This window comes from Halichoerus grypus, chromosome 7 (assembly GCF_964656455.1).
Source record: "Halichoerus grypus chromosome 7, mHalGry1.hap1.1, whole genome shotgun sequence".
NCBI lineage: Eukaryota > Metazoa > Chordata > Mammalia > Carnivora > Phocidae > Halichoerus > Halichoerus grypus.
The window spans coordinates 129,082,332-129,104,590 of NC_135718.1; the positions used below are offsets into that span (position 1 = coordinate 129,082,332).

Genomic DNA, 22,259 nt, shown 5'->3' on the forward strand with positions numbered 1-22,259 from the left:
AGGCGTTCAGAGCAAGGAGGGTTCCAGAGAAGAGTGTGTCTGTTCCTATAGTTATGCTCTTGGCATAGAATACCCTGAATGTGAAAGCAAGATCTTAAAAATCTCATGTCTGGAAACCCCCCTTAGATCCTGAGTCCCCTCCCACTGACATCTTCCTCCTGATGTCACATGTGGAGACCCCCTCGCGGTGACGCATTCCGCCCCCCTCGCTGTGACACAGCGCCTCCCCCGCCACAACGACGCTCAGTGGCACAGAGGCCCCCGCACCGAAACACACCACACACCTTTATTTGAGCGGTTCTCACCCAGAGTGCACGTCTCTGCAGGGGCATCCAGTCTTTGCACCTCCCAGGCCCCCTCGTGCCCAGGAAGCCTGGCCTGGGGCCTGCCAGGCCTACCCGTGGCTCCTGGGCTCCAGCCTCTAGGGGAGGGAGGCGAGGCAGGTACCAGGGAGGAAAGCCATCAGCCATCACCATGTGAACAGGGCTCTGGGACATTTGTGGAGCTCGATTCTGAGTCTGGTGGCCCTGACTCCCCAGGTCTGCAGCACCTGGCAGAGAACACGCTTCATGAGCCCTGGGGTTAGACAGAGCTGGGCTCTACCTGCCCTGCTGAAGAAGTGAGACAGGGCAGAGGGACACAACGCCCCTCTTTTCTTCCCAGGCTTCCCACCCCAAGGGCCCAATGCCCAGCGCTTAGCTCTGCCCCTGCAGCTCTGGGATCCTTCCCTACATGTCCGGAGCCTCAGAACCACCTGGGAGGGAAGGTGGGACACAGGTTGTTTTCCCCTCTTTGCTGACAAGGAAACAGGCCCAAGGGAATGCCCTGAACTAGACCCCTGTCCTATGCGCACATTGCCCGGGACTGCAGATTTGTCCCCAGAGCTGAATGCCACCTTCCCCTGTCCCCGCCCCACCCCCACCCCCTGCCCTGGCCTCTGCCCCCAGAGGCCGCGGGTCCAGCCATTTACCGTTCTCCTCATCACAGCCTCCTGTCGCTCTTCAGTGTGTGGCTGATGCTGGAAGAGATGCCACAGTCAGAGTGGGGGAGGGGCGCGTCTGCAGGGGACCCGAGTTGGGGATAGTGGGACAAGAGGGGCTCAAGGCTACAGGCCCTCACCCCAGGTAATCAATCAGTCTGGGTGGCAGACTCTACTACCTCCGTTCCCTACATTGGGCTGTTCTCCCACTTGGAAAATCCTTCCACTAGCCAGATCTCTTCATCTTTACTAACCCTCTGTCTTGCCTTGATTTCCAGCACCCAGCCTCATCTAGTCGGGCAGGAGAAGAGGTGGCTTCTATTAAAGGACGGTCCCTGGAGAAGGACGTTCCTCGTACCTTTCCCTTTGATCTCCAGCCGACAGTCCACGGATGCCTCCCCTAACACATTGACAGCCTTGCAGGTGTAGACCCCAGAATCAAAGGGGCTGGGCTTCCGGATCTCCAGGGTGCAGATGCCTTGCTCAGAGAGGGCACGGTATTTGGGGTCACCCTGGATGTTCATCTTGTTTTTCATCCAGATGATCTTGGGCTAAGGGAACATGGTCAGAAGAGAGCTGAGGAGATTGTGGGCTGGGATGGGCTTTGAAGGAGCTGTCTGGGAAGATTCCCCAGCCCCACTGCCCCCACCCACCCAGGGCACAGGGGGGCTTCACCCCTTACCTTGGGCGATGCTCGGACACTGCAGAAGAGCTGAGTGCTATAGCCAGGAGTGGAGGTGTGGTCAGCCAGGGGCTGGGTAAATGAGGGGGCTTCTGAGAAGTCTCGCTCCACAAACCCTTTAGGTTTGGCAACAATATCTGGGTTCAGGAGAGAAAGGGGTGCAAATTTAAGGTTACAAGAGTAGACCTGTTAGAACTGAATTCATCCATTTTCCTAAAATAATCACTATAGCTTACGCTTAGGTATCTTATTTAATCTACTTAGCATCCTTCTGCAAGAGTGAGTTTGTTATTACTATTTGACAGACGGGAAACTAAGGCCCTTCATGGATGAGTGACTTGCCCAATATCACTTAGTGAGTTTGGGGCTTAAAGGGTAGACAATCACATCATGACCATGGTTCTCTGGGCAGAGAGCTGGTGGTCTGGAGGAGGATCTTAGCATCAACGAGGGCAGGAGACAAGCCATTTCATTGCTGCCGTGGGATGAAGGAGCTCCGTGGCAGGACCCCAGGCTCCTGGGATCTTCGGGAAGCCAGGCAGGGCCAATATGTGGGAACTTAGAGACAGAAGATCTCAAAGAAGCAGAGGAATGTCAGGACCGTGCCTGGGTGGGTCAGGGAGAGGACAGAGAGGGCAACGGGCGGGAAAACTGGATAGATGAGTTGCTCTTGGCCGAGGCTGGGGACTTGCAACCCAGAGATCCACATTTCATTTCTGTTTGTCTTTGGAGACCTGACTGGTTTTCCTTTTTTAAACAAAAATGTCTTCCTCGTTCTGTGCAGCACAGGCTGGTGTTAAAAATTTGCGTGTGCCTTCCCAAGCCTACACAGACTCCGTGCTGGGGCGGCGGGCGGGGGGGGTTGCTGGAGATCACAGGGTGACAGGGAGCAAGGGCTTGGCATTTCATATTTGACGCAAGCACGTCACGTGGCCGTGTGGAGACAGTAAATACCCGTATCTCTCCTGTCCATCTGTGTGCTGTTATATGAGGGTCAGGAGGCTTGTGTTTGAGCCAACTCACCGGACTCTACCTACCCACGCACGCTGCCACTCAGAGTAGTGCCCCTGGGACACCGCGCATGAGCCCCCGGGATCGCTACCATGCTGGCAGCTACCAGCAACTTCGGAATAAGCGCACAGCCTCCCAAGGGGCGCATCTCCTTTGCACGGGTTTGCTCTGATGTGTTTGTTAAAATCAATCAACCACATCCATTTCTTTACAGTCCCTCGTGTGAACGCGTGAGCGTGTGCGTAGCTGTGGAGTGGGCGTGGAGAGGGCAGCAGATGCTCTGGCGAGCGGCACCCACCAGGAGCCCACAGGGAGGGGTGCTGATGCCCCAGGACAGGCCGAGCCTGGCTGGGCGGGGGGTTGGAGGGAAGGAGGGCCCCAGGCCCAGACCCACCTGCCTTCTGGATGCGGGCTAGCTCCTTGGTGGTCGCGGCCGAGGCACTGAGCCCACACTGGTTCTCCGAGAAGACCCGAAAGGAGTAGGTGTTTCCCACGATGAGGTCAGAGATGGTGCACGTGGTCGGGTGGTAGCGCTCCAGGACCGTGAACCATTGCTGCGGGGACCCCGGCCCAGTCATCTTCTCCTCTGACCCTTGCCCTTGCCCTCCTGGCTCACCCTGCGGCCCCTTCCTCAGAGGGGCTCATTCCAGGCCTTATCCCAAGGGAGCTGAACCATCCAGCTTTGGGAGACAGGGTCCCTGGATACTCAGATGACCTCGCTAGGGTCCTCAGAGAATTCTAGATTCTTACGGCTCAAAGTGTGGCCTGAGGACCTGCAAACTCAGAATCACCTGGGAAGTGCAGGATCTCAGCCCCCGCCCCAGACCTAACGAGTTAAGGCTGGCATTTTAGCAAGATTCCCAGGTGATTCATAGGCACATTACATTTCCAGAAGCACTTCTCTAGACCTTGAAGGGCCGCAGAGAGCCCCCCTTGCAGTCTTCAGGAGGCAGCTGAGGCCCAGAGAGGAAAGGGATCTTGCTAAAAAGCCACATGAGGATCAGGTTAGTGGTAGTTAGACTAGAGCGTGCTCCCTGGACTCTTGGAGGGCCAGGCTTTCCTGGCCACCTTGGCCCCTTCCCCCCGCCGCACGCTGCTCCAGCGGGCCTCACCCCTGTCTTTTTGTCTGCCTTCTGCACTGTGTAGCCCAGGAGCTCTGTGTTGCCTGTGTCCTGGGGCGGTGTCCACTCAAGAGCAGCGTTGCAGCCCCAGACGTCCAGTAGCCGGATGCTGCTGGGGGGTCCAGGTTTCTCTGCAGGTCCAGAGTGTGAGGGGGGTGAGGAGGAAGGCTGGGCTTGCTGCAAAATCCCCACACCCAAGATCTGGCTCCCGTCACACACTCCCTGGCCTAATCCCGTCAGCAGTCAGCTCTGGGGTAGGAGGTGGGGTCTCTGGGTCCCCAGCAAGGCAGCCCCACCTCCCCTGGCCCCGTACCAATCACCAGGATGTCGATGGCTGCCTTGGCCTCCAAGCCTTCCAGACGCACAGTGAGCTCATAGCAGCCTGAGTCGGAGCGCTGGGCCGAGCGGATGAAGAGGATGGAGTCCTGGTCCCCGGTGCGCACATTCACCCGCTGGCTGTCCAGGGCGTGGCCATTATGGGTCCAAGAGGCCTGAGGCTTGGGACTCCCCTGGGAAGGAGGAGCTCTCAGGCTAGGTGCAGGAGATGCGAGCACCCCCATACCCACTCAATTCCGGGGATCTCTGGAGCTGTGCTCAGGGGAGCTGGCCCCAATAGCCCTTCCAGGAGAGACGCAGGTGCTGCTCACAGCCTCCTTCTCCAGGTGTCCAGCCAACCCTGGGACCACCCATCCCGACCACAGGCTGGAGAATCACAACTGAGTCATGTGTACAACAGAGGGAGGGTGAAGCTCTCTTGGTGGGTCTCATGAGGGCCGACCCTCATGAGGATCCTGACATTTCCAGGGTTCCTGCGACACACCTCAAGTAGGGGCCCTGATTTCCATCCAGGCTGTGATCGTGGGCAGGGGCCATACCTACCTGGAAGGGGATTTGCAGGTTGACTGGCTCTCCCGCCTGGCGGATGTAGGTCTGACGGAGGTGGCGGGGGACTCGGATCTTGGGGGTCTCTGCATCAAAGGGAGAGGCCAGGCTTAGCATGGCACGGGGTTGCTGATGGGGGGCTACTGTGGTAGCCGCAGGAAACAACTGGTGAGGGCTGCTGGCTGGGCAGGAGGGCTCCTAGTTGTGCTCTGGGGCTGCCCGCTTGTGGGAACGGCTAGTGGAGATCCAGGGGCCCAAATCCCTCAAGGCCCTTGGGGAGTTGAGAGCTGGGAGGTTCCAGGAGGGCAGGGCCTCCATGGTGTGAACTGGTAAGCATCCCGGGCACTCCCTTGGCGCCCTCACCCTGCCAGGCTGGGATTTACCCTGCAGCCCAGGCATGCCAGGGCTCCAGATGGGTCCTGGCGGGCTCCTTGGCTCCCCCTAGTGGGGAGCAGGTGCTGCACCTGTCGGCCTGCATTCCCAGGAGAGGTGGCCATGCCTTCTTCCTCCTCATCCAGCACCCTCCATTCCCCGGCAGCCCAGAACCTCCAGAGAAGCCCCTGTGAGATCCATTTGCCCATTTCTCTGTCGGAGGCCATATGGGAGGTTTAGGATCTTTCCTTTCTTAAATGAGGGCAGAGCAGCTATACCCCTTCTTTCTCTGTCACCCCTCCCACTACCTTTCGGTCTCACAGTTGGGAAGTCCTTCCTGAAATCTCACTTCAGTCCCATGCTAGCGGGGGGTGGGGAGCCAGCTTCCTGACTGTCACCTAATCAGGTGCGGCCACCAAAGCTGCTGTGCATTCTAAGGGAGGCTGCCGCAGCCCCTGCCATCCCCCCACTCCCCGCCCCGGGCGGGGGCAGGAGTGGTGGAGCTGAAGCTCCTCGGCAGCAAACAGGTGGCAGCAGTTGGTCGGTGGCACACAGGCCGGAGGGGAGGAGATGGTGAGAAGGAACACTGTGTCTCCGAGGATTAGCTGTGCAGGCCCTTGGCTCTGGGAGCATAAGGAGTGGAACGATCTAGGGGCAGCTGCAGGGGGCCAGGAATGCTTGGCAGCTCCAGGTGGCTAAGAAGAGACAGCTGAGCAGCTGAGGATTCTGGACAAGGTCCCCACCCTGCCCTGCCCATGAGGAGGGCCTGGCTGGTCCCTGTTTGTTCGCGGCCTCCTCCCCCTCTTCTCTCCAGGAAATCCCCTTCTCTCCTGCCAGAGGAATTGTAATGGAGTCGTGGGTGCAGAGTCTGGCTGGCTCCTTCAATGTTGGGCCTTGGAGTAGAGAGCCTTGGCCTCTGTACCCTCTCAGAGTCTGAGCTCCTGGGGCAGGTCCAGGACCCTCCCAACCAGGAGGGCTTCCTGGCGCCTCCAGGCTAGAGTCGACATGTCCATACCGTGGCTGCCAGGTGGGGTCATGTCTGCCCCAGACTCAAAGGATGGGAGGGTCCCAGAGAAGACTCCCGGACTCCCGGACGCTTGGTGGCACAGGAATGGTCCTGTATGGGAGGCAGGTTCTGGGATTGCTGCTAATAGGCTGAGTGACCGCGAGGGAGTCCTGGAGCCCCTGGGGACCTGCTTGGCTTGGATGGACCAGCTGTCATAGCCCTTGATTCTAATCTCCCTAGCCCCGTGGTTCCCACATCTCTTGGGCCTTGAAGTTGAGAAGTATTTCCTTGAATCCAAACTTGACCTCTCCTGTGGCTCTGAAGCCCACTCTTTTTGGAGGCCTCCTGTGGGTGCAGGGGAACAAGAAGGAAGGTAGAGAAGGCCTCAGGCCACCTGCTGGCCTGTGTCTCTCTTCACCCCAGGCCCTGGGCTGTCCTCAGAGACCTCAGATCAGATCAAATGACTCACTGCCATTAACAGACTGAAACCCGATCGGCTCTGGGAAGGGAGCAAGGGTAGGCTTGAGGCTAATGCACCCTGCAAATAGAAGCCTTACAAAGGGACAGCAGCTGGCCTCCAAGGTCCCCAGCACACCGCTGCCCTCTGGGGATGCACAAAACTTCACAGGCCTGCAGGCTCTCGTCTGTTTCTCCCACTAGGGACGTGGTGGGATAAGAGGCAAGCAAAGACTTCTTTCTGTTCAAAAACCTTTGGGAGGATCTGGAACCCAGGCCATATGACACGAGCTGAAAATGGGCAGAAAATGAACTTCCCTGGCCGCTGGAGGGATTCAGATTAGATAGGAAGAAGAACAAAATGGCTTTTAGCATTGGGACACTGAGGCAGGTGACCTGGGGAGCTTGAGCTTTTGTTTCTGGGAGTCAGGGACACCCTCCCCCAATGCTTGGGGGCTGGGCCACTCAGGGAAATGGCCTCTTTGACCTCCAGAGGCTTGCTGCTGAGGAACCTGGAACTTTCTTAAGGCAAGATAGTGATAGCATGTGGCTTGTGCATGTGAGGGTGGGATGGGGGGAGATGATTGTCTTGTTTCCTCTGCCCATCAGCCTCAGGTTTCCCTACCTATCACATAAGGTGCCTGGGAAGGGCTGGGAGCAGGAGATAAAAGGATGGGCTTTACCGATGATCTTCTGGATGTGGACAGGTTGTTGTAGCACAGCTGGTGGGCCAGCCCCCGCAGAGCTCACTGCAGCCACACGCAGGAAGAACTTGTCCTCCAGAGCCAGGTTCCGCATGGTCAGCTGGGTCACCATCAGGGGCCGGGCGTTCACGGGCACCCACTCCGAGCCTGGGGAAATGGACAGCATGCAAGGCCCCGGCTTCACGGCCATGGGCATCCTTCTCAGTGGGGCTTTCCTCCTCCCTGGGGATCTGGGGCAATGGACCTCCCACCCCGGGCCTTATTTGCCCCTTGCTCTCCTTCCCTGACTTCTTGTCAAATGGCATCAAAGACACCCGGTGTTAGAGCCCTGAAATGGTGGTCAGAGAAGGTATCACTAAAGCCCGGAGAGGGCTGGACACATCTGCCAAGTCATGCAGCAAGGTAAGGACAAAGGCAGAGGCCAGGCTGAACTTGGCCACCATGGAGGTGAACAGGACAGAGGCAACAGGAATTGGGCCATTGCCCTGGTCCCCTGTTTCTCTTCACTGTCTCCTATTCTTAAGTGCCCCTGCTCCCAGCTTCTCTGTCCCCCCTCCGGCTTGCCCTCCCCAAGCCGGCTCCTCTGAGACTCAGCATCTCCTTCACTTCCTATCAGACCAGCACCCCAGCGGCCCCGACCCCTCTCTCCCTGTTACTCAGAGGCTCCCTGGAGCTGGAGGATGGGGTGGGGGGTGTCTCCTGAGGTTATTTGGACATCCTCCTGCCTCAGAGGTCCATGGGGTGAGCAAGAAGTGTTAGGTGAGTGGGTTGAGGGGACCACTTGCACTTTCTTCTTCTGTATCTCCCCCCAGACTGGCCCAGCTGCAGGGTCTGGGGGCTTGTTGCTGCGACTCCCAAGCCCACCTCCCCTGGGGGTACGCAGGGCTTAGCCCAGAGCTCACCTCCTTCTCTGCAGAGCTCCAGCACATAGCCCTGGAGCCCCAGCCTCCCTAGCCTCTCCGGTGGCTCCCAGCTCACGGTCACCGAGCTGTCGCTCACATCCTCCAAGGCTAGCTGCAACGGGGCACTGGGCACATCTGGGGGAGAAGTAGGGGGAGATGAAGAGGTCTGTGGTGGAGAACTCTCCCCCGCCCGCACTCCCTGCCCCACCTCTTGTCACCTTCACTTGCAGGGGCAGGTTTAGTGGCTGCGGGGGCCGCAGGGGCTGTGGGGGCAGGCTCCTGTGGCGTGGGAGCCCGCTCTTCCCCGGTGGACGCCAATGCTGCCACTTCTCCAGAGGGCTCGGTGGTGGACGCCTTGGCCGGCTCAGAGGCGGTCTCCTCCGGACCACAGGTGGGGGCCTCCAAGGCGGCTTTCTCTGTCATTGCTGGGCTGGCTGGGGGTGGTCAGGCTGGAGTGTGCAGGGATCAGCAGGAGAGGGTCTGGGCCTCCAGGGTGCCTGGGACACCTAGGTCCAGGCTTATATAGTCAGGGGCTGCCCCACCCCCAGCCAAATGATGATTCCCAGCTGTGGGGTCAGGTCAGGCAGGGGGACTGGGGGGCAGGGAGATGCCTAGGCCAGGAATAGCTCAGGGGGAGGAACTGCAGGGTCCCTTGAGGAGCGCACTACCTCGTCTATCACTCCGATTGGATCTCAGCAGCCAGGGTGTTGGTGCCCGGAGGGGAGGAGGGCACAGATGGATGAGATGGGGCATTGCCGAGAGCTGGTGCCAGGAGTCAGGCCAACGGGAACAAGAGCTTCCATCTGGAGAAGGAACCCAGATCACGCTTTGTGTTTGGCCTCTGCGGGGCCACTTGTACCCAGGGCTTCTCAGCCAGGTGCTGGGACCCAGACTGCCTGAAACAGCCTTCCCTGGGGAGCACTCCCAGCTTTGCTTCTGGGGTCCCACACTCCCCTCGGCCTCACGCTCCCTGGGCATTCTCACATGTGCTGTGTGGGGTTGAAGGTTCCAGAGAGGAAGGGGATTGGGATGCCAAGGTGGGGCTGGTGGGAGGAAGGTCTTCCAGCAATGGGGCCCCAGGAAGGGGGCCTAAGGTCCCTGGTTACTGCTTTTGCTGGAGAGGACCCAGTCTCCCCAATCCCTGCGACAATCCCCTAGCCCTTGGCAGTGAGATAAAGTCATGAGGCAGAGCTGGAAGAGACCCCAGAGGAGGACGGCACTCTGAAACTTCTAGACTCTTTGAAGCAGGGAGGGTTACGAGGCGGGTACAACCAAACGTCTAGTCACGGATCCATTCACCCAATAAAACGTTCAGACTGGCAATCAGTTAACAAGCCTGAAAATACCACGTGTCAGGGAGGAGGGGAGGCCACGGGGACGGTCATGGCCGGTGGGAGTGGCGGTCGAAGACATCCCTTTGGAAAAAGGGAGACGGCATCTGGTAAAAACGGAAAATGGGCATGTCTGCGACCCAGCAGTGACAGCCCTAGACACTGTCACACGTGCCCAGGAGACATGCATGCCAATTCGCACAGCAGTATTATTTGTAATAGCCCAAACCTGGGGAAGGCCCCTGTCCCTCCACAGCTCACTGTGGAGCACGTGTGCACCTATAATCCAAAATACGGGACGGGACGAGCCAACTGCAGCCGCGGGGGCGACCTAACAGATCTCACAGTTTCATGGTGAACAAAGGGAGGAAGGCTCAAGAACAGTGGGATCCCACCCATGTTAAATTCAAAGGCAGACAACCCCACGCTCTCTTCCTCCAGGGGCTTCTGTAGGTGGTGAGACCCCAGGGGGAGGCAGGGGGAGGTCAGGAGCGGTGCCTCCAGGTGGAGGGACAGGGTGTCTGTGCTTGTGAGGTCTTGGGGGGCACTACTGAGGTTTCATTTCCCTTCCGGGGTGGGGTGGGGGGGTTATACAGGTTTTCACGAGTTAGTAATTCTTTAAATGAAACAAATCCATTCTATGCACTCTTTAGCATGTATGCTATATCCCAACATTTAAAAATAAATACACAGGAGTGTGGCTGCCTTTCACTGCTTGTTGTCCTTGTTGTAGCGGAGGGCCTGGGGAGCCTCAGGGTCCGGCCCTGCCTGGGTGCCCGCGCCCTCTGCCAGGTGACTCAGTGTCCTGCCAGGCAGGAGGCGGGCCCCAGAGACCCGATCCCCATCCCTGGCCTCTGACTCCGCAGCTATAAGTGAATGTGACTAACTCTGCAGGACCCTGAGTCAGCCCTGCGGAGCTTGTCCCAGGCTGGGGGAAGGGTGGCTCCAGGGAGGAGGAGGGGGGTTGGCTGCCCTGGAGGGCTCACAGCCCCGGGGGTTTGGAAGACCCTTGTGTTGTGGGGTGGGCAAGGGGCGGCGACTGGGGAATTCCTGGCCCCACTGGCCCGTGATGAAATGCCAGGACCCTCCCGAGGCTCTGGCCAAGCTCTCACTTCCCTTGCCTTGAGCAGGGCTGTGACCTTGGGATCAGTTGCATCTGCTCAGCTCCAGCTGGTTCAGATTTCAGGGTGGCCAATAGGTACTTCCTTCCCTACACCTCAAACCAGTGTCACAAACCAAGGCACGGATAATCGGAACATGAGGGAATCCACACATAAATTCTCTTTGATTTTGGAGTGTGCCTCCGGACTCCAGATACAAGGCATGCCTGGGGCCCTGGGAGTTCCACAGAAACCTGACGAGAGCATTTCTACCTCATAAAGGCTGCAAGACCAGCGGGTCTTCTGAGCCCATCCCAACTCATCTGTATTCCCATCCCACCTGCCTGCCACCTCATGTCCCCGGCCACAGCCTGAACAGAGCAGCCTTGTCTCTGCTTGGGTTGAGGGCCGAGTGTGTCCCAAAAGGAGAGACAAGGGAGACAGAGGGCTGAGTGGCAGCCTTAGGACATCTGACAAATTTCCGCCCAGCAATGGAAGGGGCTTTTTAAGGTCATGAGCCACCTACCCGTCTCTGGGAGTCTCAGAGGCTGGACGGCCATGTCTCAAGCACCCTGCAGAAACTCCAGGCCTGGGCCAGAGGGAGGGTGCAGGAGGACGTCGGGGTCTCCTTCTAGCCCTGAACGGCCAGGGTCAGGGCTCTCTAACCTGGCCCTGGGTTGGCTCCCTACCCCCTCCCAGGGGCTCAGAGGAGATGAAGGTTTGGAATGTGGCTTCCTTCCTAGTACCTGCTAACCTGCAGGAAACAGAAAAGTCTTCTTTCAACAAGGAACTATGTCAAGAGGTCTGGACTACTTTATTATCTGGAAGGCCATCAGCCCTCCTGAGTTAAGTCCACAGCGGATGGATCTTAGGAGGCCGGCCTCCTTTTGGGACTCCCCGGGGCCCAGCAGAGGCCAGGGTAGCCTCACTTCTGCACCTTCTACAAGCTCCAAGCCCCCGAGCCTGAGAGAGGAATCCAGAAGACATGATGGAGGGGAGCCCAAAGAGACCGAAGCAAGTGCCAACACACGTGAAGCTCTGGCGCTTTATTGAGCAGCAGCTGCAGAATTAGGGAAGGGAAGTGGGAGGGGAGACGTGATCATGTCCCTGAGTGCAGCTTTCAAGCTGGGCTTGCAGAAGGGGTAATAAGTGTGGCTCTGCTTCATGAGAGATGTGCTGCTTGCACGGGCCAAATGGTGCCCTTCGGCAAGGAGGCCTGGGGGTAAGGGAGTCCAAGAAATCCCCTTGTGTGGGGCTGGGGCCATTGAGCATTTTCATGAATCAGCAGCGATGTGCTAACCCCGGGGCTTCCACCGTGCTGGCCCCCAGGACTTAGCTGCCCACGGCCCTACCTCTACCCGCTGCTCCACTGGAGCTGAGCTCAGACGGTTCCCCTGTGGCCCTCCGCGTGGGGTCCAAGGGAGGGAGACTGAGGCTCAGGCGGGGACTCAGCAAGGTGGGCGATCAGGCTCCGGGCCAGCAGGGATGCCCCTCGCCCCACCGTGTGCAGGACAGGGGCTAAGCCGCGCCGAGCGCCTCCTTGATGGCAGTGGTGAGAGGGAAGCGCACAGCCCCCCTGCAGAAGATACCCTGGAAGTCATCCAAGTCCAGAGCCCACACCATGGCGCCGGCCAGCTGCTTGTTTCTCAGGTACTGCACCTGGCAGGGAAGACCCAGGGGGGGCAGAGCTGGGTTCCCGGGCTGGAGTGTGCACGGGGCGGACGTGCTGCCTGGGCCCCTGCCTAGGGAAGGGAACAGCGGGCACCCAAGACCTGAGCCACCCCGCCCCCACGACCCAGCACCGCCCTCAGTGCAGGGGACCTGAATCTGGCTGCTTGGAGCGGGGCTCCCTCTCCCTCTTCATCCTGGGGCACGGCCTTGAGAACCTACCTTGTTTTTGACGCTCTCCCTGTCGTCGTACCCCACCCACTGGTTGCCCTTGGTGGCATAGGGGACCTGCTGGCCAGTGAGTCTATGGACCGTGGCGAAGTGCAGGAAGTCACAGATCTGAGCAGAGAACAGGGCCGGGTGGCATGGCGAGCTGGGTGAGACGGTGCAGGTCACCAGGGAGATGCCCCTCCCCACATCTCTTTCAGCCCCTTGCTTCATCCCGCTCAAGACATCTGCCCCCAGCCCCCAGCCCCCAGCCCCCAGACTGCAGTCCTCATGCTGATGTATGTAAACCAGATGCAAACATCCCAGGGTTCTGGGGGTGCTGTAGCCTGAGGGCATGAAGGGGACTCTGGTTTGCTTCCGGCATCTTAAATAGGGATGTGGGAAATGATGGGTTGACGTAAGGACTGGCCCAAGGTGATACAAAGTAGCAGAGGCAGGGTCCAAAAAGAACCCGCCTTTGGGCCATTGCTCTTTTCTGGGCTGGCAGGAAAACCTCAACTAGGGCCAGAGGGGTGTCTGGGAGCTTGGTGGGGCAGACCCGGTGTGCCCGAAGGAGACTTAGTAGCAGGAGGCCTGACCTCCCCCCTTCCTCCTCCTCAGGTTTTTATCCCCAAAGGAGGAAATGGGGGGTGGGAGGCTCACCTTCCTCAGGGCCTCTGGGTGTGTGGGGATCTTACCTTCTCCCTAGCTCATACCTCATAGTAGGCCAGGATCCCTTCCTCCTTGGTGAACCGGCCTGGTAATCCGGGCCCTGAGATCGGGGCTCCCACACTGGTCTTGGAGGAGGCCAGAGTGAAGCTCCTCCCAAAGGCAGGGATGCCCATCACCAGTTTATCGGCTGGGGCTCCTAGCCTCAACATATAGCTCACGGCATAGTCCTGGGGGAGGGGAGGGGGGAGGGGAGGAGCTGTTAGCAGTGCTGGGGGTGCAGGATGGGCAAGACTGTACTCCCACTGCCGCCTTGACAGGTGGAGTTCCTGGCGCACCCGGCATCTGGGACACGCTTCCTCCTGGGAGCTGATAATCGCAATCTAAAATGCATTTTGTAGTTGCATTCTCCAAAGAATGGTCTTAGGTAAAGGAAGGGATTATGACTGTTGACAACCAATCCGGTGATCAGCTCAGGTTACCAAGTGCAAGGCTGGTCTAGACCAGACTCCTGCCTCCTCTCTTCTGCAGGCATGGAGCACTCACAGACTTTGGGCTTCAGTTTTCTCATCTGTGGAGTGGGCCCCATAAGCCCTCCCTTGCAGGATTCCCGAGGGGCACAGTGTTGGTGTGTGAGCACTGGCAGGTGACAGGTCTCTGGGGCCCCCTGCCTGGCCAGCCACCCTCCTTCCAGGCACTCACGACGTTGTTGAATCTGTCAGAACTCGCATCCTCCTGGCCTCGGAACAGGGGGCTGTGATGTCCTGTGGTCTGACGCCAGGCTCCATGAAAGTCATAGCTCATGAGGCTGATGAAGTCCAGGTGTCTGGGAAAGAGAGGTCAGAGGGCGAGGCAGGAAATTAGAAAGGCTCTTGGCCTCGCATCCATCACCCCAGCACAGTGGGAGCAGGGCAGGCAGGCAACCCTGAGGCAGGCCCCGTAGAGCCCTGTGATCCACTGTCCAAGCTGCCTGGCCACTTCCCCTCTGCCGCACCCGGGAGTGGGCTCAGAGCCCCATAGGTGCATTTAAGGCAAGAATGGAGTTCTTTTATTATGTCCCCAGCACACGATTGGCTGCTGGCCTCTGTCTTGCCTTCCACCCTCCACGCCTGCCACCTGCCACGTTCATCTTAGTGAAAGCAGATTAAAGAGTAGCATCAACAGACAGCCTGGTGGGGAAAGAGCTGGGCCAAAGGATGGCCCTGAACCTATGATCCACTGGAGTGGGGAGGAAGGTTTACACACACATACACACACATACCCGGGTGAGAGGGACCACATGTGGATTGCATGAATATGAGCTTTGGATATTTGGGGCAAATGGTTGAGAGCCACCTAGTTCCCACCTCCTAAATGATCAATTTAAACAGAGTCTATGCCTCCCTGAGATCATAAAGAAGATTCTGAAAAGTCATAGTGAAGAGCCTTTGTTCTTTACTCCTGTGTTTCCTAAGATCCATGTCTTCAGATTCCACTGACATCAGCCCCGCGGGGCTGTGAACTTCTCATCCTCACGTGCAGAAGGGGGCAGGGTGAGGAGGAGGGGTGGACAGGGCTGGGGTCCCCTGTGTGTGTGAAGACACCTCGAGGCATCTAGCAATGCAAAGTGTTACTGCTACTGAGCTGTGTCTGCGGTGACTAGTGCTCTGGTGGAGAAGACACCCCGCAGTGGCCGGCCAGTTTGTGTATCATCTCCTACCTCCTTTTCCACAAATGCATTCATAGAAACTCTCTCAACTGCTTAGCACAATACCCTGCGTGAAAATGGAAGGACAGGGATTACGGTGCCCCTTTTGACAGATGGGGAGACTGAGGCATGGAGAGCAGAAGTGACTTGCTCAAGGCCACACATCAAGTTTTTGGAAGAACGGGGACTAGAAATCCAGTCTTCTGACTCCACGTGGAGCGCTGGGGCCGGGCAGGGCTGGGGACTCACTGGGATATCTGGGCGATGTCGTAGCCACTGTCGATGGTCACCTTCCCTGCGGACACTGCTGCGCTGAGAAGCAGTTGCTGTCTTGTTCCCTCCTGGGCTTCCCTTGCAAACTCAGCCTTCATTTTCTGGTTGGGAGAGAGGCAGGTGAGTGACGGGGGCCTGCACAACCCCAGGGGCTGTGTGCGAGGGAGCCTTGTGAGAGAGGCCGAGGTCTCCGAGCATGTCATTGACCTTCCCCATCTGCTGGGACCCCAGCCTGACTGCGCTTCAGGGCGAATGCTAGAGTGGCCCATTGGTGGTCCCACCTGGGGCTCACCCACCCTTCTCCTAAAACACTGTTTGGACCCATCCCATCCCCACACCCCACACACACCCATCAACGCTCCATTGCTCCCTGTCCGAGAGGGACCATGAGGACAGACAGTGGTCCTCGTTGGCCCACAGATTGTGTTGGAAGAAGTTTGTTTTTCAGTCTGTGTTTTGTTCATGCCGGTACATGAGACTACAAAAATTAAAGTGGTCTTTAAATTTATATTTAGTGGTCTTTAAAATTAAAATGATATGGGTGCTGTGGACAATTTGTTTGGATAATCACTCTGCCCCTGGGGCCCTGGAGATGCTTGGGCTGCCCTCATCAGATGTGGCCAAGTGTCCCCAAGGCAGTGCATGCTGGGGAGTGGCAGCATCGATTTGGGAGCTAACAGTGGGTAATGATGCTCCCCACTACGTGGGCGTTCTGCTTAGTGACCTTCTGCCTCTGAGGACCCTGCCACACCTCCCACCGTGGTCACAAGATGTCTTCCTTGTTGTGTCAGATCTCAGGGCACAAGCCAGTTTGTCTTTCCCCAGTCCGGGTCCCCGGACCCTGTGGCCAGGCGGCCTCAGACCCCTCTCAGCCTGCCCTCAGGGGGCCGCCCCCTGGTGCCAGCGCACTTCGCCCCCGCTCTCCCTGACCAGCCAGCACCTTGACCAGCCTGGTGAAGTAGCGCTTGTCTCTCCGGTCAGGGTAGAGCCAGGCCAAGTCGAGCCCGTCGAAGCCGTGGGTTCGCAGAAACGGTGGAACCGACTTGATGAAAGTCCTGCTACTCCGGGTCTTGGAGGCTATTTTGGAAAATCTAGGGCCCCAATCACCCCAGTGGAGTGCTCAGCACTGACATGCTGGTGGCCTCGGGCATCTCCAGGGGTTTCTGAGGCCTGTGATGTGGGGGCCTGAACCCCCGAGCTCCAGAAGGGCATGGCTGGGACGGGACCCACCTCCAGGCATTGAGATGCTGGAGCGGCCAGTCCAGGTTCCAGGCCCTGCTCTAACACCTACTAGCCAAGCCACCTTGGAAAGGTCATAACCTGCATCTCAGTTTCCTTGTCGGTGAAGTGGGGATAATGGCCGTGTCTCACAGTGCTGTGGTGGGGATCCCCTGTGATTGTGGCTCAACGGGGGCCTGAAGCTGAGCCATCACTCAGTAAGCGGGAGCTGTTAAGGCCATGTCTTGCCCCCCTTTTCAGCCCTGCTCCAACCCTACCCACTCCAGGGAGTCCCTCCAGGCTCTCTACACTCCCCAATTTTCGATTCCTTCCATCTCTCTCCTTCCAGCCCTAGGGGCAGTATCTCCCAGAAGTCCTGTGGTTTCAGGTCTGAGAGGCAGTAGATGGAACACTGGCCGGGGGTCAGAAGATCCACTGACGACGTACTGTGTGACTCTTGGCAAGGTCCTCTCCCTCTCTGGGCTCTGGTTTCTTCGCTGTACACGGGGTGGGCCCCCAACACCCATTTAGCCCCCCGTGCCTAACCTGTCTGCAGCCCCTGTGGCCCTCTACAGTGGGTAAGGGAGACCTATGCCTCCTCCCCCCATTCCATCATCCTCTGGGGAGTGGGTCCTACCTTTGAGAACCAAAGTTCCATCCTCCAACAGAGAGGAGGGTCTTCAGGTTGGGGTTCCTGTGGGGCACAGAGAGGCAGGAGGGCCGGGGTGGAGTGAAGCTGTTGTAACATGGGCCGGCCCCGTGTGTGGGAGGCTACTGCAGGGTGCCAGCATTGGGTGGGAGGTGCTTCCAACCCTGAAATTCAGGGTTCTAGGAGGCATAGACTTTGCGGCAGTTACTCTGAGGTATCCTGCCCATTTTTGTTTCCCCTGAGTGGGGAAGCCAGGAAATGGAAAAATAGGGTCATGAGTATTTTCCACGGTCCCTGGAGAGGCACCCCCAGTGGGGGAGAGGACTCCCCTTCCCCAGGGGAGCTCAGCCGGCCTTGTTCTACAGCCTGCCTCTCTCACCACCAGGCATGGCCTAGCATGTACCCTCATCATCTGCTCCCACCAAAGCCCAGGCCCTCCACTTCCCCAGCCAGGGTCCCCGGGGGCCGTCCCACAGCCTCCCGAGCAGAGGCGCCCTGCCCTGGGACCAGCCAGTCTAGCCCTCCATCTGCCTCCTGTCCTGGCAGCGTGGGGCCCAACCTGTTCTTGAGCCTGTTCAGTGTGTTATAGAGGGTGACATCATTCCACTCCCAGGTGTCTATCTCGTTGTTGCTTATGTTGGCGAAGCTGTAGATGACGTGGGTGCAGAGGAAGGGGTCGATGGCATCTGGGTAGCACCTCCCAAAACTGTCCCGGTACTGGGACCAGCTGGTGTAGTAGCAGACCAGTTTGTACGCAGAATCTGGAGAAGAAGTCTGGGGTGGTGCCTGAACCGGGACGGAGCCAAGGGGCCTCTGGCTGAGCCCTGCACTGAGCACCGATGGAGTACTGGGGGCCGGGGCCCAGATGTGAGCCAAGTTAGCATTCTCAACACAAGGGGCTGGCTCAGTTCCCTCTGCCTCTGATGACAATAAGGCCTATTCTGAAAAGGCTTTGAACAGATTAAATGCAGTAGATGAATATCCTGCAGACTAAGGACAGGGCACTGTGTGCGGTGAGCGTGGGGGCTGGTAAATAAAGGTAAAATGGGACTCGGTGCAAGTAAAGAAGGCTTCCTGGAGGCAGTGGCTTGGAAGGAGAGGAGGGACTGAGCCCAAAACAGCCAGTGTCAGAAGACCCTGGCCTTCAGAGTGGAGCCTTGTGGAACCTGCAGGGGGTCGTCGATCTGGGAGGCTCTGTTTCTTCTCTGCCTTCCTGCAGGAGTGTCCCTAACTTGTAACCCACCCAGAGGGGCAGTCCCCAGCCCCCCTCAGCCCGTCCCCCAAGCTGGGGCACGATCATAGTTGACCAGAAAGTCCTTCCCCTCCTCATTCCAAGTCCTCCTCCTGCAGAGTGAGCCTTTTCCGGTTACAGAGGAAGAACAGCGGGCGTCACCTGCCCATGCTGCCCCTGGGCCCAGCTGCAGTGCCCACCAGACCACCAGTCCGGGCCTTCAGCGGACCAGAACCTTTGAAGGGTTTTTATTTTGAATAATTTCAAATACACAGAAAAATAGAGGATAGTATAATAAACATCCATATGCAAATCGCCTTGGTTTGACATATGTTAATATTTCTGAGCCATGGGAATCACAGAAGAAACTGGAAAGTGCTCGCCTCTGCCAAGATCTCCTCCACGTCACCCTCAGCACACCCCCGTCTCCCGTGACTTGAAAGAGGGGTTACTTACAGTTCTGGAGCAGCATCAGGACCACAAAACCTGAAGGGAAATCCGGAGTCAGACCCCATGCGAGGATATCCTGCCCTTCCTTCTGCTCCACCCCCCACCCAGGGAATCAAGGGGTTAACACCAGTTGTCCTGCCCCCGTTTCCCCTCCCCCCCACCCCCTCCCCCCAGCAGGTAGGAGGCCAGCCTCTTGGTGCAGTGGCTTCCTGGGCCATCTGGGCCTCTCAGCCTGAAAACCCACAACCAAGCCAGCCTTGACCGGCCCGGACACCTGTCTGAGCCACCCTCAGCTCCATCCTGGCTGCAGCAGAGCGGGCTGGGCTGTGGCCGCGTCCTGTGCCCTCAGCTCTGTGTCTAGCCGCTTAGACAGGGCCTCTTCCCTGGGCTTCACGCTTCCTTTTTATATCTGTCCCCTTCCACTCCCACGAGCCCCCAAACATCCCATTTATGGGAACTGAGCTGTGTCAAGGAAGGAATTACCAGCGGGGAAGGGGCCAGGGAGGAGCACTGTGGGCCACCAGAGGAAGATTGAGAAAGCTTGGAGAGTTTTGAAAACTTGGGCCAGGTCTCTGGGAGGCAACTGCCACCCACGGGGGTGACTATCTGGTGGCTCCCGGGTGAGTGACCCAGCCTCATTCCCAGCCACCTTTCTCATTGCCTTCTGCACCCCCCCACACACACCCCCCACTTTTCTGCCTGCAGTTTCTGGGCTTTTCTGGCAGCCTCTCGGTTGGCATCATGAGCCCTCGGCCCAGGCCCTCGGCCAGGTGGAAACCGGGCACAGTTGAGTTCTGAAGCCCGCAGCGCCCCAAACAAGGCTGTTATTTACTTTCTTTCCGGGCCCACAGCATCCTGCCTGACGTGCTCCCCCCTCAGACTTTCTCTCTCCAAGCCTGGTTCCCACAGCCTGGCCCGAGAGTCAGGTGAGGGTCTGACAGCCTGGGAGCAGTTGCTGTGCTGATAATTTAAGGGAAATCTGGGGAGGAATTGAAACCCACCCCCACCCCACCCCCGGCTGCTCTGAGGCCCGATGCTGGTTTGCTTCCTTTTTGAAATTCCAGTTCCAGGGAGCGATGGGGGTTCTGCTGCAAGCCTGGGGCTGCAGTGAGGGATCAAGGAGTCAATTCCCACAGCCCCAGATTTCCCCCAGGAGCAGATAATCCTAGAAGATCGACAACCTCCATAATCTCTTTCGGTGATGCTTCTGACACCCAGACCTCACGATGTCACCCCCTCCCCAAGTCCTTGAATCACTGTCACTTATCACTGTCAGGGTAAGAACAAAACTTCTTAAGGAGGCTGCGCCGGCTTTGCCCTCTGCTTGGGGATACTTTCTTTGGCCAAAGATCCAAGACATCTCCATTCTTTGCAGGCTGCAAATTAATGAATAGGCGGCGAGTGAAATGTTCCAAATTCTAAGAGCCAGAGTGGGTCAGAGGGCTTCTTAACAAAGTCCTTTTATTTGTACCCTAACATTAGGTAATAATCTGACATTAGCCACCGCGGTTTCACAGTCCTCTCTTGGTGAGTGAGGTCTCTCCCCTTCTCCCTCTTCTCTCCCTTCCTCTCCCTATAAAACTGGAACGACCCCTCTTTATTGGTCAAGGAGTGGATAAAAAGTGCTTGGTCCAGAGTCACTCTGTACGTACTAAAGGGTCCCTGCTTCTCCCTTTTAAGGCAACTGCCTCCTTTTGGACCCTACAGGGTAGACAGCAATGCCAGTCAGTGATAACTTTTCCTCATTCATTGTGTGCTGAGAAGTGGACATCCTCTAATCTTTAAAAGAAGTATTACAAAGTAGTGTGCAATAAAAACATTTTCATTACAGGGTGAAGTATGTTAAGAACACACTTCCAATTTTCACTCTTCCTTTGTTAAAAATGATCTCATAGGCTCAGATTGGCACAAACCTTGTTGTCCCATGTCCCTCTCCAAACCCGTTTATTAATTCTACAAGTTCTACAGGAAAGTGGCATTATCACAACAAATGACCAAGATACCCCTGGGCCTGCCTCAGCAGCAATGGCTGAGGGTCCCATGGCTCAGCCCCTCCCAAGCTCATCTCATGTCCTCCTCTTCCCTACACTCCACCCATGCATGCCTTCTTTCATATCCTTATGTTTGCTCTACCCTTGCCCACCATAGGGTCTTTGCATATGCCATCGACGTGCCTATCAATAACTGAAGGGCCTGAAGTTTTATGCTGTTTGCACACTAATGAGTCAGCCACAGTTTCATGGATTCTGACAGAAGACACGAGAATGCTAGGTCAGAGACAAAGGACTTACTATTCATGGCACAGCAAGAAGCGTGAATTTCATGTTTGTGTCATTTTCTGTGATGAGAAAGCAGCCATTTTGAATTGCTGTCTGGACATTTTCTAGTATGACGACCCTGCTCACACTCAGAGTCTGGACATTTAGGTAAGGACCCGAGCTTAGGATTCCTGCCACAAGTTCTGGCTTGGCTTGTCCTGATATACCTTTTAAAATAACCACTTAGAGTTGAGCCCGTGAAAGTTAGTGACCTCCGCCCCAACCACCTTATAAGTAATAGGTGCTTGTTCTCTATCTCCTGCCTGCTCGTGACCTGGGACAAAGGACTGCCCTTCTCCCTATGATGGCCGTTTATCCTCGTTTCTGGGATTTGTAAGTAAAAAGTCTTGTGACTTGACTTCCCTTGTGTGACTGTATTGAAACCATGCCTTCAGTCGAAATGACCCCAGGGTTTTCACTTCCCCCAAATGGGAGCTCTGATGCTGAAGGCACCACCGGCCGAGGCCACGTGGATGGCTTGTGCCTCTTCATTCAGCAGGTCATAATCTGCATTTTCTTCATTTAACACACCAGCTGCGGGCCCCCATCACACTTCCCTTGGCCCCACGTTCCAGGGGGGGTGACGTTGGAGCAGCCCAGGTGGATGCTGTGCATGCAACGTCTTGCACCACAGCAGAGGAACTCTGAGTTTAAGAAACCCAAATCTTTTACAATGCGCGGTAAGCCTGCCTCTCCTTGGACCTGCGGGGAGACATTATCTTTATTACACTGGACAGTCAACGAAGCTGCCTTTTGCTCCATGGGAAGACACTGTTTCTATCTTCCAAGGCTGTTTGTTATACAAACATCATCAAAAAGGTGGCCTGGAACAAAGACAGCCTGTTCCTCTGCTCCTAGGATGTGCACAAATATAAGAGACTCATGGGGAGTTGTCTCCCACTACGGCCCCTCTGTGCCCACTTCATTCCTATTCATCCTTCAGATTGCAGCTCAGCAAGCACCTTCAGAAAAGGCAGATTCCTGGGCAAGGGAAACCCCCTTAGTGGGGCTGTCAGGGTACTTTGTGCCCCTTTTCCTAGTATCCAGTGGGGTTATAATTTTACATCTTGTGTGTGGATGTCTTATTAATGTCTGCCTCCCTCACTAGACTATAAGCTCAGTAAAGGCAAGGACTGGGCCAATTCTTTTGAAGTTAATTTTTATAATTTTTTTAAAGTTTACAATTAACATACAGTGTTATATTAGTTTCAGATGTACAATATATGATTCAACAACTCTATACATTAGTGCTCATCACGGTAAGCGTACTCTTAATCCCTTCACCTGTTTCACCCATTCCCCTGCCCACCTCCCCTCTGGTAACCTCCAGTTTGTTCTCTGTA

General features: G+C 56.9%; 2 protein-coding genes across 2 annotated transcripts; both read right to left on the reverse strand.

The window, feature by feature from the left end:
- Positions 1–359: 359 nt before the first annotated feature.
- On the reverse strand, positions 360–9,992 carry MYBPH (myosin binding protein H). Its single transcript, XM_036079580.2, has 11 exons — positions 8,334–9,992; positions 8,116–8,250; positions 7,193–7,360; positions 4,673–4,761; positions 4,107–4,302; positions 3,785–3,924; positions 3,067–3,226; positions 1,662–1,798; positions 1,338–1,530; positions 971–1,018; positions 360–550 (listed from the first exon to the last, which is right to left on the reverse strand). Exons 1-10 carry the CDS (start codon positions 8,536–8,538, stop codon positions 1,002–1,004), a joined length of 1,440 nt encoding a protein of 479 aa, XP_035935473.1. The 5' UTR covers positions 8,539–9,992; the 3' UTR covers positions 360–550; positions 971–1,001.
- Positions 9,993–11,577: 1,585 nt separating this feature from the next.
- Positions 11,578–19,033, reverse strand: CHI3L1 (chitinase 3 like 1). Its single transcript, XM_036079583.2, has 10 exons — positions 18,873–19,033; positions 18,605–18,634; positions 17,477–17,678; positions 16,906–16,962; positions 15,991–16,141; positions 15,027–15,151; positions 13,793–13,916; positions 13,138–13,320; positions 12,437–12,553; positions 11,578–12,205 (listed from the first exon to the last, which is right to left on the reverse strand). The coding sequence occupies exons 1-10, from the start codon at positions 18,895–18,897 to the stop codon at positions 12,065–12,067; spliced, it is 1,155 nt and encodes a 384-aa protein (XP_035935476.2). The 5' UTR covers positions 18,898–19,033; the 3' UTR covers positions 11,578–12,064.
- Between the last annotated feature and the right edge of the window lie 3,226 nt (positions 19,034–22,259).

Coding starts and splice junctions, on each gene's coding strand:
- CHI3L1 (XM_036079583.2), bottom strand. CDS start 18,897: ATGGAGCTGAGGGTGGCTCAGACAG. Junction 17,679..18,604: donor CCTGATGCTGCTCCAGAACT/GTAAGTAACCCC, acceptor CTTCTTCTCCAG/ATTCTGCGTACAAACTGGTC. Junction 12,554..13,137: donor GGATCCTGGCCTACTATGAG/GTATGAGCTAGG, acceptor TTCTCTGCTCAG/ATCTGTGACTTCCTGCACTT.
- MYBPH (XM_036079580.2), bottom strand. CDS start 8,538: ATGACAGAGAAAGCCGCCTTGGAGGCCCCCACCTGTGGTCCGGAGGAG. Junction 4,303..4,672: donor ACCTGCAAATCCCCTTCCAG/GTAGGTATGGCC, acceptor CCTCCTTCCCAG/GGGAGTCCCAAGCCTCAGGC. Junction 1,799..3,066: donor AGCCCGCATCCAGAAGGCAG/GTGGGTCTGGGC, acceptor TCCTGAACCCAG/ATATTGTTGCCAAACCTAAA.